We start from the raw sequence: 13,867 nt of genomic DNA, 5'->3' as shown, positions 1-13,867 counted from the left end.
GAAGGGAGGGCAATGGGGTGTGGGGAGGCGCAGAATGGTGAGGAGGAATGGGGAGGGACTGTGTATATCAAAAAGGAATGTCTCCAATAGGGAGAGTTAAATGTGATAGATAAGAGTATAGTCCAATTCTGAGTTTTATGTTGATAATATCAGGGCAGTAGGACATGCCCAGCAGACCAGACTAATGGAAAGAAAAAAACAAGCCATTGGGATCTGTTCTTGACCTGCCAAATAGAGAAATTACGTAAACAACAAAAGGATGGTTAGCAAGAAATATAATATTGCATAATCACATAAATTCCATGCAATCGCTATAATGAAAGATAAAGAAACAAACCAATCTCAACATTTGATCCTGAAAACAAATTGCCAGAAAAGTACTCAATGGGTAGACAGTGTTTATATTACCCAGTCATATTCATCCAAGATTATAATCTTTAACAGCCTACATTTTTCATACTTCTTTCTGAAATAAAAAGCTTTTGTGTTTCTAACAGTGCAGTCACACAAAATAAGAGGCTAACATGTGCAAAAGTCCACAAAGAGCTATGATCAATGAAAAGCTGAAGGATATCAATTTTTGTTACCTTAATGTGTTCCTTAGTGATCAGCCAAGGTCTGTGGGCAAGGATTTTGTTGACTTCATTGAGGTTTTTAAGTTTCTGGGGGATGTACTCCAAGCCACTTAGCCATTCACTGTCGCCACCCACCTGCAGGAACTCATTTATATGCATGTTTACCAGATAGGAACACTGGTGCCTGGCAGCAGCCTGGTTAGAAAAGATAAAAGATAAAATATAAAGCAAAAGAGCAGCTATATTATACAGTCAGAAAAATTAACATGATCTTGGGAATGCTCACAGTTGTCTTTATCAAGCATTAAGGATAAATCTGCAACTGCACACCAGAGGACACCATTAGTATTAGTACCATGCAGATACAAATAGATCTTAATGTCCACAGTTTGAGAGTATCACAAAGTAATGGCAGCATTTGACCAAGAATGACAAGTTTTGCGGTCAGATAAAGAATTGTACAATCCAGCACATTCATTCCTGCAAGTACTTTGGCCAAACAATGAGGGGACCATTTATAGTTTGGTAGTGGAACTGCTTACAGGAGCGTTCAGTGCCATAAAAATGGGCAGACTTTTCTTTAAGTTTAGCTCTGTTTACTCCAATTAGAACAAGAATATGAAAGTAACAGATTTCAGTGAAAAACTGCAATTGGATCATGTGCATGGATCATGGATCATGGATCATGGATCATGGATCATGAGATTAGTTTAAGTTGGCATCATGTTCGGCACAGACAAAAAGGGGCGATGGACCTTGTTGTACTGTGTTAGGACATAGTGAGGGCTCAATATGGAAGACTGCTCTGTAATGTAAAACATCTTAAGGCTTTAAAATGTAAATGTCATTAGATATCTAAAGGAATACATAATACATTACAATTAATTAAATTGTCCTGGGTTTTTCCTTAAAAAAAATTTAAGGCTGCTGTTTAGATTATAACGACCTAATGTTGGGTTGTAATTTAGGACCTTGCAGTAAACGAACCACTATTATAATCCCATTTTATACTTGGCTGAATGATCAATCAATTTTGTACCTTAAAACTAGTCTAAACAAACAAAGTGTGATTTGCCAGCTGATTTTGGGACAAAGCATTTGCAATATCCAGTCACCAAATGATTAACCTGTAATGCACCTACATTACCCTACCCCACCTGGCAAGAGTAAAAAGTGCATGTTTTGTCCATTTTAAAAGTAAGAGTACACCTTGCAGATACATCTCTCAGTGCTACTTATTAATGACAGCCCAACCACAGGAAATGGCACGGTTATAATGGAAAACTACGTTATGTAAAAAAATCTTCAGGCAGAGCAAATACAAGCTATAGTTTTCATATTTCTTTTGAAGTTTACTAAGAGGCATTTCCTTGTGGTGTGCACATTATTTGACTGACCTCCACATGGACTCATTTTTAAACATGGGTTGTAAATAAAACAAATCCTCTAAACCTCTTAATGGAAAAACTTGCATTTTTTGCCACATCTGTTACTGCCAAAGCACATCCTAAAGTGTATTTTTTGGTTGACAGTGGAGGTACATTTGTTACATTGGTAAGTGAAATGAACTTCATCCCTTGCCCAATATCACCAAAATAAACATTGGACAAGTCACCAAAGAGAATTCCTCCAGGGGAAGAAATCCAAGATGTTTTTTAATGTTCATCTTGAGACTGGGTGAAGGAGCAGCTACAGGAATGGTGCATTATTTGATGTCTCTTTCAAAAGACAGCTGCCCCAAGGACTTCAGTTCTCCATTGGGGATGCAAGAGACTGCAGATGCTCAAATCAGGACCAAATGCAGATCATTGTTGACTACATAGAACACAATCTTTGTCCCAATACTACCCCGACACCACTCACTAACTCTTTCCAGGCAACATCACGCAGATGCTGCCTCCTGAGGAACACGTCAATTTTATCACCTTCGCCATCAACTTCCACTTCACCCTCAAATTCATTTGGAAAATTTCTGACATTCCATTTCCTGGACCTCTCCGTCTCCATCTCAAGAGACAGATTACCTATAGTTTTTATACCTTTAAAAGTCTAATCTTGTATGTTGTCTGTGTGTTGTATGTATGTTTTGTATCTTCCGCAAAACACTACACGCTAGCGCTTACATTTTTTACATATTCTCTCACATTTTCCCCCTCCACGCCGTAATTCATCCTATATTTCACATTATTGATGATTAAAGCTTCAAAAATTGCAACTTTTAACAATATTTTTACTGTTAAACTCCTTCCTGCCAGCTTCCAACTCACTTCGATACAACATTGCAATACAGGAACACTCTGAACTTTTCATCTCAATGGAATATCACAGCAAGTACTTCAACAGGAGGGGGAGGGCCAATTGGTATTGCAATTGGAACTGCTGCGGCAGGCAGGGGAAGTGCAATTGCAATTTATTTTAAAGTCCAGTGCTGAGGGAGGCAGGGGAGTGCTTGAATCAGGGAGTTCATGAATGGGTTCAGTTGGGGGACCATGCCTCCCGTGGGGGCTACGGGTTAGTGGTGCAATATTGTGTTAAGAGAGCAGACCCAACGGGTCGGCACTTGGTCTAGTTTACCATATACGCCGACATTCACCATGAACCCGTTGACTCCCGTAACCACCTCAAATACACCTCTTCCCACCAGTCTCTTGCAAGGACAATATCCCTTTCTCCTGGATTCTCCGTCACTGCCATAGACTATCTCAGGATGAGGTTTTCCATGTCAGGACATCTGAAATGCCCTGCTTTTTCAGGAACTATGTCTTCCCCTCAAATATGGTTGACAGAGCTACTGCTCATATTTCCTCAATTTTTCAAACTTCTTATCTTGCCCCACCTCCCTCTGATAGAAGTTGCTCTGCTCCTCACCCAACACCCCAACAGTCTCCGTATCCATCAACTCATTCAGCTGTAGCAGGCTCCCTCCATTTTCTCCTCCCCACCCCTTTCTACTTTCTGTAGGCACCATTCTCTCCATAACTCCCAAAGGAGGTGCAACACTTGTCCTTACACATCCTCCTTCACCACAATCCAGGAACATCTACAGCGTTTCCAGGTCAGACAAAGATTCACGAGCACCTCCTCCAATCTCATCTAATGTATACTGTGCTCTCCTTTTGGCCACCTTGACACCAGTGTGACCGAGAGCACAGTAAGCAACCACATTGTAGAATATCTGTGCTCTTCCACAATGACAATCCTGAGCTCCCAGTTGTACGCCAACTCCCGTACCCATTCCCACACTCACCTGCATCTCCTCCGCCTTCTCCACTAGCAAGGTAAGCCCAGATGCAAACTGGAAAAACGCAACCTCACTCTACCTTGGTCATCTACAATGCAGGGGTTCAAACAATGAATTTTCCAATTTCAGGTAACCCACACTCACTATTCCCTTCTCTATCTGTCTGATTCACCCAGTTCTCCTTTTCAAAACCCCGCAGCCCTGTTACCCAGTTTTGTGGCGCTCCTCCTCACGATTCCATACGCCTATTGCCCACACACTTAAACTACTGGGTCTCCTATCCCTTTCCACACTGGCTCCATCTGCCTATCATCTCTCCCTTATCTGGTTCCACTTACCACCTTCTTGACCTTTCAGATTGCAGGATCTGTTGCCTCGTATCTCTACTTAACTTCCAGCCTCCGCCCGGGTTCATTTACCCCCTTTATTTTTTCCCGCTCTCTCCTTATCTGTGTCTACCATCACCGACTTCCCCTCTACCATCAGCTCCCAACTCCACTCTTTCTCCTCTCCCATCTCTCTCCTCACCCGGTTGCACCCGTCTCCTGCCTCAGCCTCCTCACTTCTGTATAGCGGTTATCTACACTCTCTATCCTGATGCAGGATGTCAACATGAAATGTCGACCATCTCACTGCTGCCGTAGATGCTGCCCGAGTTCCTCCAACAATTTATTTTTCCTTCCATTTTCTATTAACCTCTCAGCCTAGAATGAGAACCAAAAACCTTTCAAATCATGGGTATAGCTGTCAATTGAGACATGAAATGAATGATTTTTAAAAAGTCGCAAAACGAGCAGTTTCCTTCTGGCATGGCAATACTTAAATAGGTAGTGGCATGTAATAGGAGTATTAAAACCCATTTTATAATTTTAATGTCATTAGTTGATCAACCTGTAATGATACATTTTTGAAAATACCATTAAAAGGATAAGATTCACATGCATTTTACTTTACCATTATTGCCAAGTAATGTCTGTGTTCAAAGGGGAGTGGTCCGTCCATACGCAGTATGTAATACTGTGTGCGGAGAAAAGACTCTAGGTATTGGGGGTGTAAAGCCATGATTTTTGTTGTATTGTCAGGGTGTCCAGTGGTGGAGTATTCTTCAAGAAATAATAAACTGGGATGTCCATCTACAGGATTATCTTGCGCAATCTGTAAAAGGAAGCAAAAGTATATGTATAAATCAAATGAAAATACATAGACACACACACATGTTCATTACATACATATTAGATTAGTTTAGAGATACTGTGCAGAAACAGGCCCTTTGGTTCACCGAGTCTACAGCAACCAGCAAACACCGCACATTAACACTACGCTAGGGCCATTTTTTACATTTATACCAAGTCAATTAGCCCACAAACCTGTGCATCTTTTGAGAGTGGGAGAAAACCGAAGATATTGTGAGAACCCACGCAACGGGGAGAACATACAAACTCCCTACAGACACGCACCCATGGTCAGGATCAAGCCCGGGACCCTGGTGCTGCAAGGCAGTAGTTCTACGGCTACGCCACCATGCTTAAGGCAGGGACTATCGCAATATCCCATATATGGCTTTCATTCATAATATGTTTATTTCATGGGTACATTTGTGTATATATGCATATGGGTGTACAGATATACACACACACACACATAGAGATACACACACACACACGTTGGAGAAACTCAGCGGGTGAGACAACATCTATCGAAGAAGGGTCTCGACCCGAAACGTTGCCCATTTCCTTCGCTCCATAGATGCTGCCTCACCCGCTGTGTTTTCCAGCATTTTTGTCTACCTTCGATATTCCAGCATCTGCAGTTCCTTCTTAAACTCCCTGAAGTAGTTTATAGCCAAAACAATTTAGCTCTTTAAAATGTTAATATAGACCAAATTGGCTGATTGAACAATGTTTAAGCAACACACACACATTTATTTATCTCTCTCTATATATATCTATATCTATATATCTATATATCTATATATCTATATCTATATATATGTATAGCGTGCATACATGTGTAATATACATATTAAATGAAAGCTATTTCTTACTTTGATAATCGCCATTATAAAGTGAAAAAAGTTTCCTCGGCTCTATCATGGCCATGGCAAGAACACTGCATTCTCAATGAAAGTAAAGGAACTGCTGATGTAGTGGGAGTGCAGAGAAAAATGGCAATACTTATGAAAAGCTAACAAATCCTTGCTCAAAATTGTCTTTCAGCAAATTCACAACATATTAGAAACATCAGAGGCACAAGAAACTGCCGATCCTTGAAAAGTGAGTAAAACAAAGTGCTGGAGGATCGCAGAGGGACAGAACATCTGCAGAGGGAATTGCGCATGACCCGCTCAGTTCCTCCAGATCAGAAACATTGTTTTAATTAGGAATAGCACAAAATCTTTCGCTGATGCAAACCTTTCTCAGACTGTAATCCAATTAAACCTACTCAAGAAAGATACTGCAACATCTTTAAAGATTAAGAGAGAAGTGTGCATATTTACACAGCCTCTATAAAGATATTGCAAAACACTTGTAATGAAACTTTTTATTTTATTTTATTTTTTTTATTTTTTTTTAATAAATGTGATCCTACTACCCCTTCTACCTCCCGAGGGAATTCTCCTCCATCATCCTGACCGCGATCTACATCCCACCCCAGTGTGTAAATACAATGCAGGGCTATAAATTAACAGTTGCCCGGGTGCCAATGGCCACCTAAAGTCCCGCCAGGCAACCTAAAAGCCGTGACATTTTGCCCGGCTTGGCAAGCACCAGGGACACCTGCCGTTCAACTCTGAGCGGGCCCCCTCTCTATCTCTCTCTCTCTCTCTGTCACTCTCCGTCTCTGCCCGCCATATCGTGTCTAGGCCACCGGGACTACGCTCTCTGCTCCTCATCCGCCGGCACGGTCAGCCGCCTTGCACATGCACACAACCACGGCCAGCACATCATCGGCTGCCCTGCACATGTGCACTGCCACGGCAACTGGTCGGAGCCGGGCACTTTCTCCCTCCCTTTGCATTGTGGGAGATCTGGCCGCCATTGCTGTCCGTTCGCTGCCTCGCCACGACCGCTGAAAGCCAACGCAGATTCATTTCCTGGAGCAACTCTGGCTTCTTGGTTTCCTGGTCCTCCAAAAATATTCCAAATAGAATTTAAACTGGAGGTGATGGAGGGTCCATCACCAAACTCCAAACTCTGAACAATAACAGCCTATTGCACTTATCTGTTTATTTATTGTGTGTATATATATATATATATATATACGGTCTATGGTATATAAACACACTGAACTTTTACCTCCTGTTCTGTATTATGTTTACATATTCTGTTGTGCTGCAGCAAGCAAGAATTTAATCGTCCTATCTGGGACACATGACAGTAAAACTCTTGACTCTTGAATTGGACTTTAAGCAAAAAAAGGGTTCGGGGGAAAAAAAAAAAGAGCTTAAATTTAGTTGCGTCTGGTTGGGTAACAATGGTTGGGTAACAATGGTTGGGTGAAGACTATTCCATGCTTTAATTGTACGGGGCAACTCCATGGAGCAGCCAGCATCTCTGGATAGAAGAAATTGGGTGACATTTCGGGTAGAGACCCCTCTTTAGACGCCCTCTGGTTTTAGTGTTTTTAGTTTAAAAGATAGTGTGGTAACAGGCCCTTCGGCCCACCGAGTCCACTCGACCACCAATCACCCGTACACTAGTTCTATCCCACACATTAGCGATGTAAGTCAAGAGTCAAGAGTATTTTATTATCTCACGTCCCAGTTAGAACAATGAAATCCTCACTTGCAACAGCACAACAGAATATGTAAACATAGTACTCTGTAAACAATGTTATAAACGAGAAAACAACAGCATATATTTATATATGAATAAATAACTATAAGTGTGTGTGTGTGTGCGCATGTGTATGTGTTATATATATGCCCACACACACACACACACAATTTCCCTCCTGGGATTAATAAAGTTCTATCGTATAGTAACGTGTGTGTAGGAAGGAACTGCAGATGCTGGTTTAAACTGGAGCTAGAGTAACTTAACATAACAGAATCTCTGGACAAAAAGAAAATATTACGTTTTGGGTCTGGAAAAGGTTCCTGCACACCTTTGGAATGTGGAAGGAAACAAGAGCACCCGGAGAAAACCTATGCGATCAAAGGGAAAAGGAGCAAACTCCATCCAGACAGCACCCATATTCAGGATCAATTCCGGGTCTCTGGCACTTTTAGGCAGCAACTTTATGGCCAATGTAAGGCCCCATAGTCTTGAACTTAATTAAAACATACAGTAGATGTAAAGGGGGACATAGTGTCACTTAGAGATTTAAGACGGAAAGTGGATAGTTTATATTTTTTAGTAACCAAAGTTATCAACATTTAATTTTTTTTGTGTGTTGGAAAACAAAATATAGTGGCACAGCTGGTAGTCTTGCTGCCTCACACACCAGAGATCTGTATTCAATCCTGTCCTCGGGCACTGTCTGTGTTGAATTTGCACATTCTCCCTGCAAGCGTGTGGGTTTCATCCCACATCCAAAAGATGCATTGGCTTTGTAGGTTAACATGTCTCTGTAAAATTGCCCCTAATGTGTAGGGAGTGGGTGAGGAAAGTGGGATAATAGAACTTGGGTGAATGGGTAAGCAAAAATGCTGGAGAAACTCGGCGGGTGAGGCAGATTCTATAGAGCGAAGGAAATAGGCGACGTTTCGGGTCGAGACCCTACTTTAGACTGATGTGAGGGTGGGGGGGCAGAGTCAGTGGGCTGAGGGAGAGCTAGGAAGCGGAGGAGAAAGCAAGGACTACCTGAAATTGGAGGTCAATGTTCATACCGCTGTGGTGTAAACTGCCCAAGCGAAATATGAGGTGCTGCTCCTCCAATTTACGGTGGGCCTCACTCTGGCCATGGAGGAGGCCCAGGACAGAAAGGTCAGATTCGGAATGGGATGGGGAGTTGAAGTGCTGAGCCACTGGGAGATCAGGTTGGTTATTGTGAACCGAGTGGAGGTGTTGGACGAAGCGATCGCCAAGCCTACGGTTGGTCTCACCGATGTAAAGCAGCTGACATCTAGAGCAACGGATGCAATTGATGAGGTTGGAGGAGGTGCAGGTGAACCTCTGCCACACCTGGAAAGACTGCTTGTGTCCTTGAATGGAATCACGGGGGAGGTAAAGCGACAAGTGTAGCATTTCCTGCGGTTGCAAGGGAAAGTGCCAGGAGAGGGGGTGGTTTGGGTGGGAAGGGACAAATTGACCAGGGAGTTACGGAAGGAGCGGTCTCTGCGGAAAGCCAACAGGGGAGGAGATGGAAAGATGTGGCCAGTGGTGGGATCCCGTTGGTAAACAAAAATGCTGGAGAAAATCAGCAGGTGAGGCAGCCTCTATGAAGCGAAGGAATAGGCCACGTTTCCGGTCGAGACCCTTCTTCAGGCTGATGTCGGGGGGGGGGGGGGAAAGAAAGGAAGAGGTGGAGACAGTGGGCTGTGGGAGAGTTGGGAATGGGAGGGGAAGGAGGGAGAAAGCAAGGACTACCTGAAATTGGGGAAGCCAATGTTCATACCGCTGGGGTGTAAACTGCCCAAGCGAAATATGAGCTGCTGTTCCTCCAATTTGCGGTGGGCCTCACTCTGGCCATGGAGGAGGCCCAGGACAGAAAGGTCGGATTCGGAATGGGAGGAGGAGTTGGTTCTGAGCCACCGGGAGATCAGGTTGGTTATTGCGAACTGAGTGGAGGTGTTGAGAGAAGCGATCGCCAAACCTGCGCTTGGTCTCACCGAGGTTGATCGTGTGCTGAATAATCCAACCACATTTTTGTTTGGAAGTGGAAAGAAATAATAGAAATTGCATTAATTGCAACGTGTAAAAAGAGTTGAGATACTGTATTATAATTTTGCTGCATGTCATTGTGGTATATATCATGTCTTGATTGGTGAATCAGAAATAATATGTGAATGCTTCATTGACCATAATTCCGACTGGTAACTACGCATTTCGTCCGAGCACATTATCGCACGCGTCATGCAAGGTATCATAAATGACCAGCTAAACTGTCATTCGGCAACCTAAAAGGCTGCCGAGGTTGCCCGGCTGGCAACAGGGGAAAAAAAGTTACACACAAGCTGCCACAAAGAAAATAATCAATGGTGGTGAGCAAATAATCAATTTAAGTGATAAGTATTATTCAGGACGCAAAGGATATACTGTATATCCGCTGCCCTTCTCCAAATAGATGCCATGGAATCTATTATTGCCTCCCGAGAGAAAATACAGAACCTCATTTTAATTCCTCCTCTAAAATGGTGTGTTGCAATTACAGAATTTTCTCAGCTCTGTATTGGAGGATCTGCTAGGATGTCTGTGCTTAGATGAGGTCTCTGTCCATTACCCTTGGATATTCGTCATCAAGGGTCATATGGATCAGATAACTTGTTTAATCTGCCCTTCTCCTGATCTTGCTAAAAATATAATCATAATCCAATCTTCTTGGTCCTGTGCCACAACCACTCATATCTAGTAGTCATAGAGTGATACAGTGTGGAAAGAGGTCCCACGGCCCAACTTGCCCATAGCGGCCAACATGTCCCAGCTACGCTAGTCCTACCTGCCTGCGTTTGGTCCATATCCCTCTAAACTTGTCCTATTCATATACCTGTCTAACTGTTTCTTAAACGTTGGGATTGTCCCAGCCTCAACTACCTCCTCTGGCAGCTTGTTCCATACACCCACCACCCTTTGTGTGAAAAAGTTACCACTCAGATTCCTATTAAATCTTTTCCTCTTCACCTTGAACCTATGTCCACTGGCCCTCGATTCCCCTACTCTGGGCACCTACCCGATTTATTCCTCTCATTCCTATCTATAGGGTAATTCTCAGTAAAAACATCAACTTAAAATTATAAAGTAAAGGAAAGTTCTTGAGTTAAAATGGTAGAAAATTTTAATATTTATTTGCTGCATCTCCAATTTTTGTTTTAACACGTCCCCAACCAACTCTTTTAAAAATCTCTGTGGCCTACAAGAAGTGCATCGGCATTTCACGGAGACATGACTCACCCCCAGCTCCCCAAACTCAGCCGTCAAGCCTGAAGGTTTCTCCATCCATCGCATGGACCGTACACAGGCATCTGGGAAAGGGAGAGGCAGGGGGGTGGGGGGGGGGGGATCTGCCTCATGGTCAACTCTTCGTGGTGCTCAGACATGGCAGTCCTGTCTAACTCCTGCTCCCCGCATCTGGAACATCTGGCAGTGAAGTGCCGCCCCTTCTACCTCCCGAAGGAATTCTCCTCCATCATCTTGAAGTCTACATCCCACCCCAGGCAGACGTCCGTCTGGCACTGGAGGAGATGCACGCCGTGGTCAACAAGCACAAGACGGCTTACCCCGAGGCATTTACCACCTTAGCCGGGGACTTCAACAAAGACAACCTGAAAAAAAACTTCCACCAACATGTCTCCTGCAGCACCAGAGAATTAAACACCCTTGACCACCCTACGACCATCAAGGATGCCTATCGCTCTATCCCTCGCCCACACTTCGGGAAATCTGACCATTCAGCCAGCGGTGCTGCTTCTTCCTGCATACAGGAAGCAACTGAAGAGCACACCCCCAGCGGTGAGGACTGTACATGGCTGGTTAGGGCAGGCAGAGGAACTACAGGTCTGCTTGGTGTCTGTAGACTGGGCAATGTTCCAGGACTTGGCAACGGACACGCCATAGTCGTTAAAGACTTCATAAGGAAATGTGTGGAAGACTGTGTTCCATCAAAAACCTTCCAAGTGTTTCCTAACCAGAAGCCTTGGATGAACCATGAGATCCGAATTTTTCTGAAGACCAGATTCCGGGCATTCAGGTCTGGTGACGCAGAGGTCAAAGGGGACCTGCTCCAAGCTGGAGGATGAGGCAAATGTTCAGCAACTGTGGCAGGGCTTGAATGCCATCACCTCCTAAGGCAAAATCAGGAGGCAGCTCAAACGATAGTGAAGCATCACTCCCAAACGAGCTTAATTTAGTTCAACAAAGAAACTGACAAGTTACTAAAGAACTTGTGCTTTGATAGAGAGAACACTGATGTGCCTTCGCGAGCCCCCATTCGCCGTGATGGTATTACATTCACAGTCAGAGGCCAACGTCAGAAGATCCTTCAGGAAATCACCTGGACCTGATGGCATACCCAGTCGAGTTCTCAAAACCTGTGCGGACCAACTGGCTGGAGTTTTTGCGGGTATTTTCAACCTCTCACTTCTGAGGTCTGAGATTCCCACCTGCTTTAAGAGGGCATCAATAATACCGGTGCCCAAGAAGATTAAGGTGACTTGCCTCAACGACTATCGACCAGTGGTACTAATGTCTGTGACGATTAAGTGCTTTGAGAGGTTGGTTATGGTGCACATCAACTCCTACCTCGACAAGAACATCGACCAACTACAGTTCGCCTCCCGTCATAACAGGTCAATAGAGGATGTGATCTCATGAGCTCTCCACTCCGCATTGGACCCCTTGGACAATAAAACACTTCCGTCAGGCTGTGTTTTAGTTGGTTACCAAGCTCACGGAACTGAGTCTCTGCGCATCCCTCTGCAATTGGATCCTTAACTTCCTCATCCACAGACCACAGTCTGTTTGGTTTGGCAGAAATACATCATCCTCAGTAACAATGAGCACGGGAGTACCTCAAAGCTGAGTGCTCAGCCCCCTGCTGTTCTCATTCTATATTCATGACTGTGCCGCCGGACATTCGCCGAGGTTCGGGTGTGGTGGCGCGACACTGTTGCAGCGGCCCTTTCAGCCTGTCTGTCTTTTTTATTTTTTGTCTAGTTAAATGTAGTTGTTCGTGTTTTTTAAAATAGTGTTTTTAACTGTGTATATGTGGGGGGCGGGGGGGACTTTTAAAAATCTCTTCCCTGGACGGGAGACCCGACCTTTTTCAAGTCGGGTCTCCGTTGTCATTGGGGCCTTGCACCGTGGAGCGGCCTCCAGCTGGAACGACCTGGGGGCTCCAGTCCCGGAGCCTGCGGAGCAGCGGACTTACCATCATGGGGCTGGCCGGCTTCGGAGTGCGGGGAGTGGTGGTGGCTGGTTGCTGCGGCTCGACCCCGGAGCTCGGAGGCTCCAGCTGCAAACCTGTGGACTGTCGGGATATCGGGGACCTCGCGGGTCCGGGTGGAGGCCGCTTACCGGAGCTCCCGCAATGCGACTTCTCCAGCCCGTGTCGCGGGGTTGGAACGACCCGGAGCAGGGCCGTACATCGCCCGGCGCGGCTTCAATGGCCGCGGGACTTTCCAGCGCCCGCCGGGGGCTCCAACTTTGTGACTTTTGGGCCTGGAGCGGGGCCGTACATCTCCCGGCGCGGCCGTAGAACTTACCATCGCCCGCCTGGGGCTTCAACATCGGGAGAAAAATGGTGCAGGGGAGAGAAAGACTTTGCCTTCCATCACAGTGAGGAGGATATTCACTGTGATGGATGTTTGTGTAACTTGAATTGTGTGTGTGTCTTGTGGGAATTGTCTCCGTTTGTATGGCTGTGGAAACTAAGTTTCGTTTGAGCCTCACTGAGGTTCAAATGACATGTAATAAATATTCAATATTCAATAGTGCGAACTCAATCATCAAGTTGGCCGACGACACCACTGTTTTGGACGAATTGCAGATGGTGCCACAATTAGAATTAGAATTAGATTCCTTTATTGTCATTCAGACCTTTAGGTCTGAACAAAATTATGTTGCCTGCAGTCATACACAGAACCAATAAAAACAAAACATACAATAAACACAAATTAAACATCCACCACAGTGAGTTCACCAAGCACATCCTCACTGTGATGGAGGCAAAATCTTAGTCTCCGTCTCTTCCCTCCTTGTTCTCCCTCTGCGCTGAGGCGATCGATCCAGGCCGGAGATGCCGCCCTCCAGTCCAGTGGACCTCCGTGGTGATGTCGCCGTCGCCGAAAGCCGGAACGCCATCTCCGCTCCGAGACGGCCCGCCACAGCATCAGCTCCAGGCCGCTGCCCCAGCTCCGGGTCCCGCAGTCTCATCTCCGAGTCCCGCTGCATCA

At 45.0% G+C, this 13,867-nt stretch overlaps 1 protein-coding gene across 5 annotated transcripts in view; it reads right to left on the bottom strand.

Annotated features, from left to right (window-relative positions):
- sesn3 (sestrin 3) overlaps positions 1 to 13,867 on the bottom strand; it is a 114,029-nt gene that overhangs the window by 44,108 nt on the left and 56,054 nt on the right. For all 5 annotated transcript variants that reach the window (XM_033022396.1, XM_033022399.1, XM_033022398.1 and 2 more), the window contains 2 exons: positions 4,771 to 4,971; positions 588 to 770 (listed from right to left, as the gene is read on the bottom strand). In XM_033022396.1, coding sequence (XP_032878287.1) covers positions 588 to 770; positions 4,771 to 4,971 — 384 coding nt within the window. The remainder of the gene's footprint in view (positions 1 to 587; positions 771 to 4,770; positions 4,972 to 13,867) is intronic.

Source organism: Amblyraja radiata, chromosome 6, assembly GCF_010909765.2.
Source record: "Amblyraja radiata isolate CabotCenter1 chromosome 6, sAmbRad1.1.pri, whole genome shotgun sequence".
Lineage (NCBI taxonomy): Eukaryota > Metazoa > Chordata > Chondrichthyes > Rajiformes > Rajidae > Amblyraja > Amblyraja radiata.
Note: the sequence above shows the minus strand (reverse complement) of the source record. Positions and strands in the feature narration are given on the sequence as shown.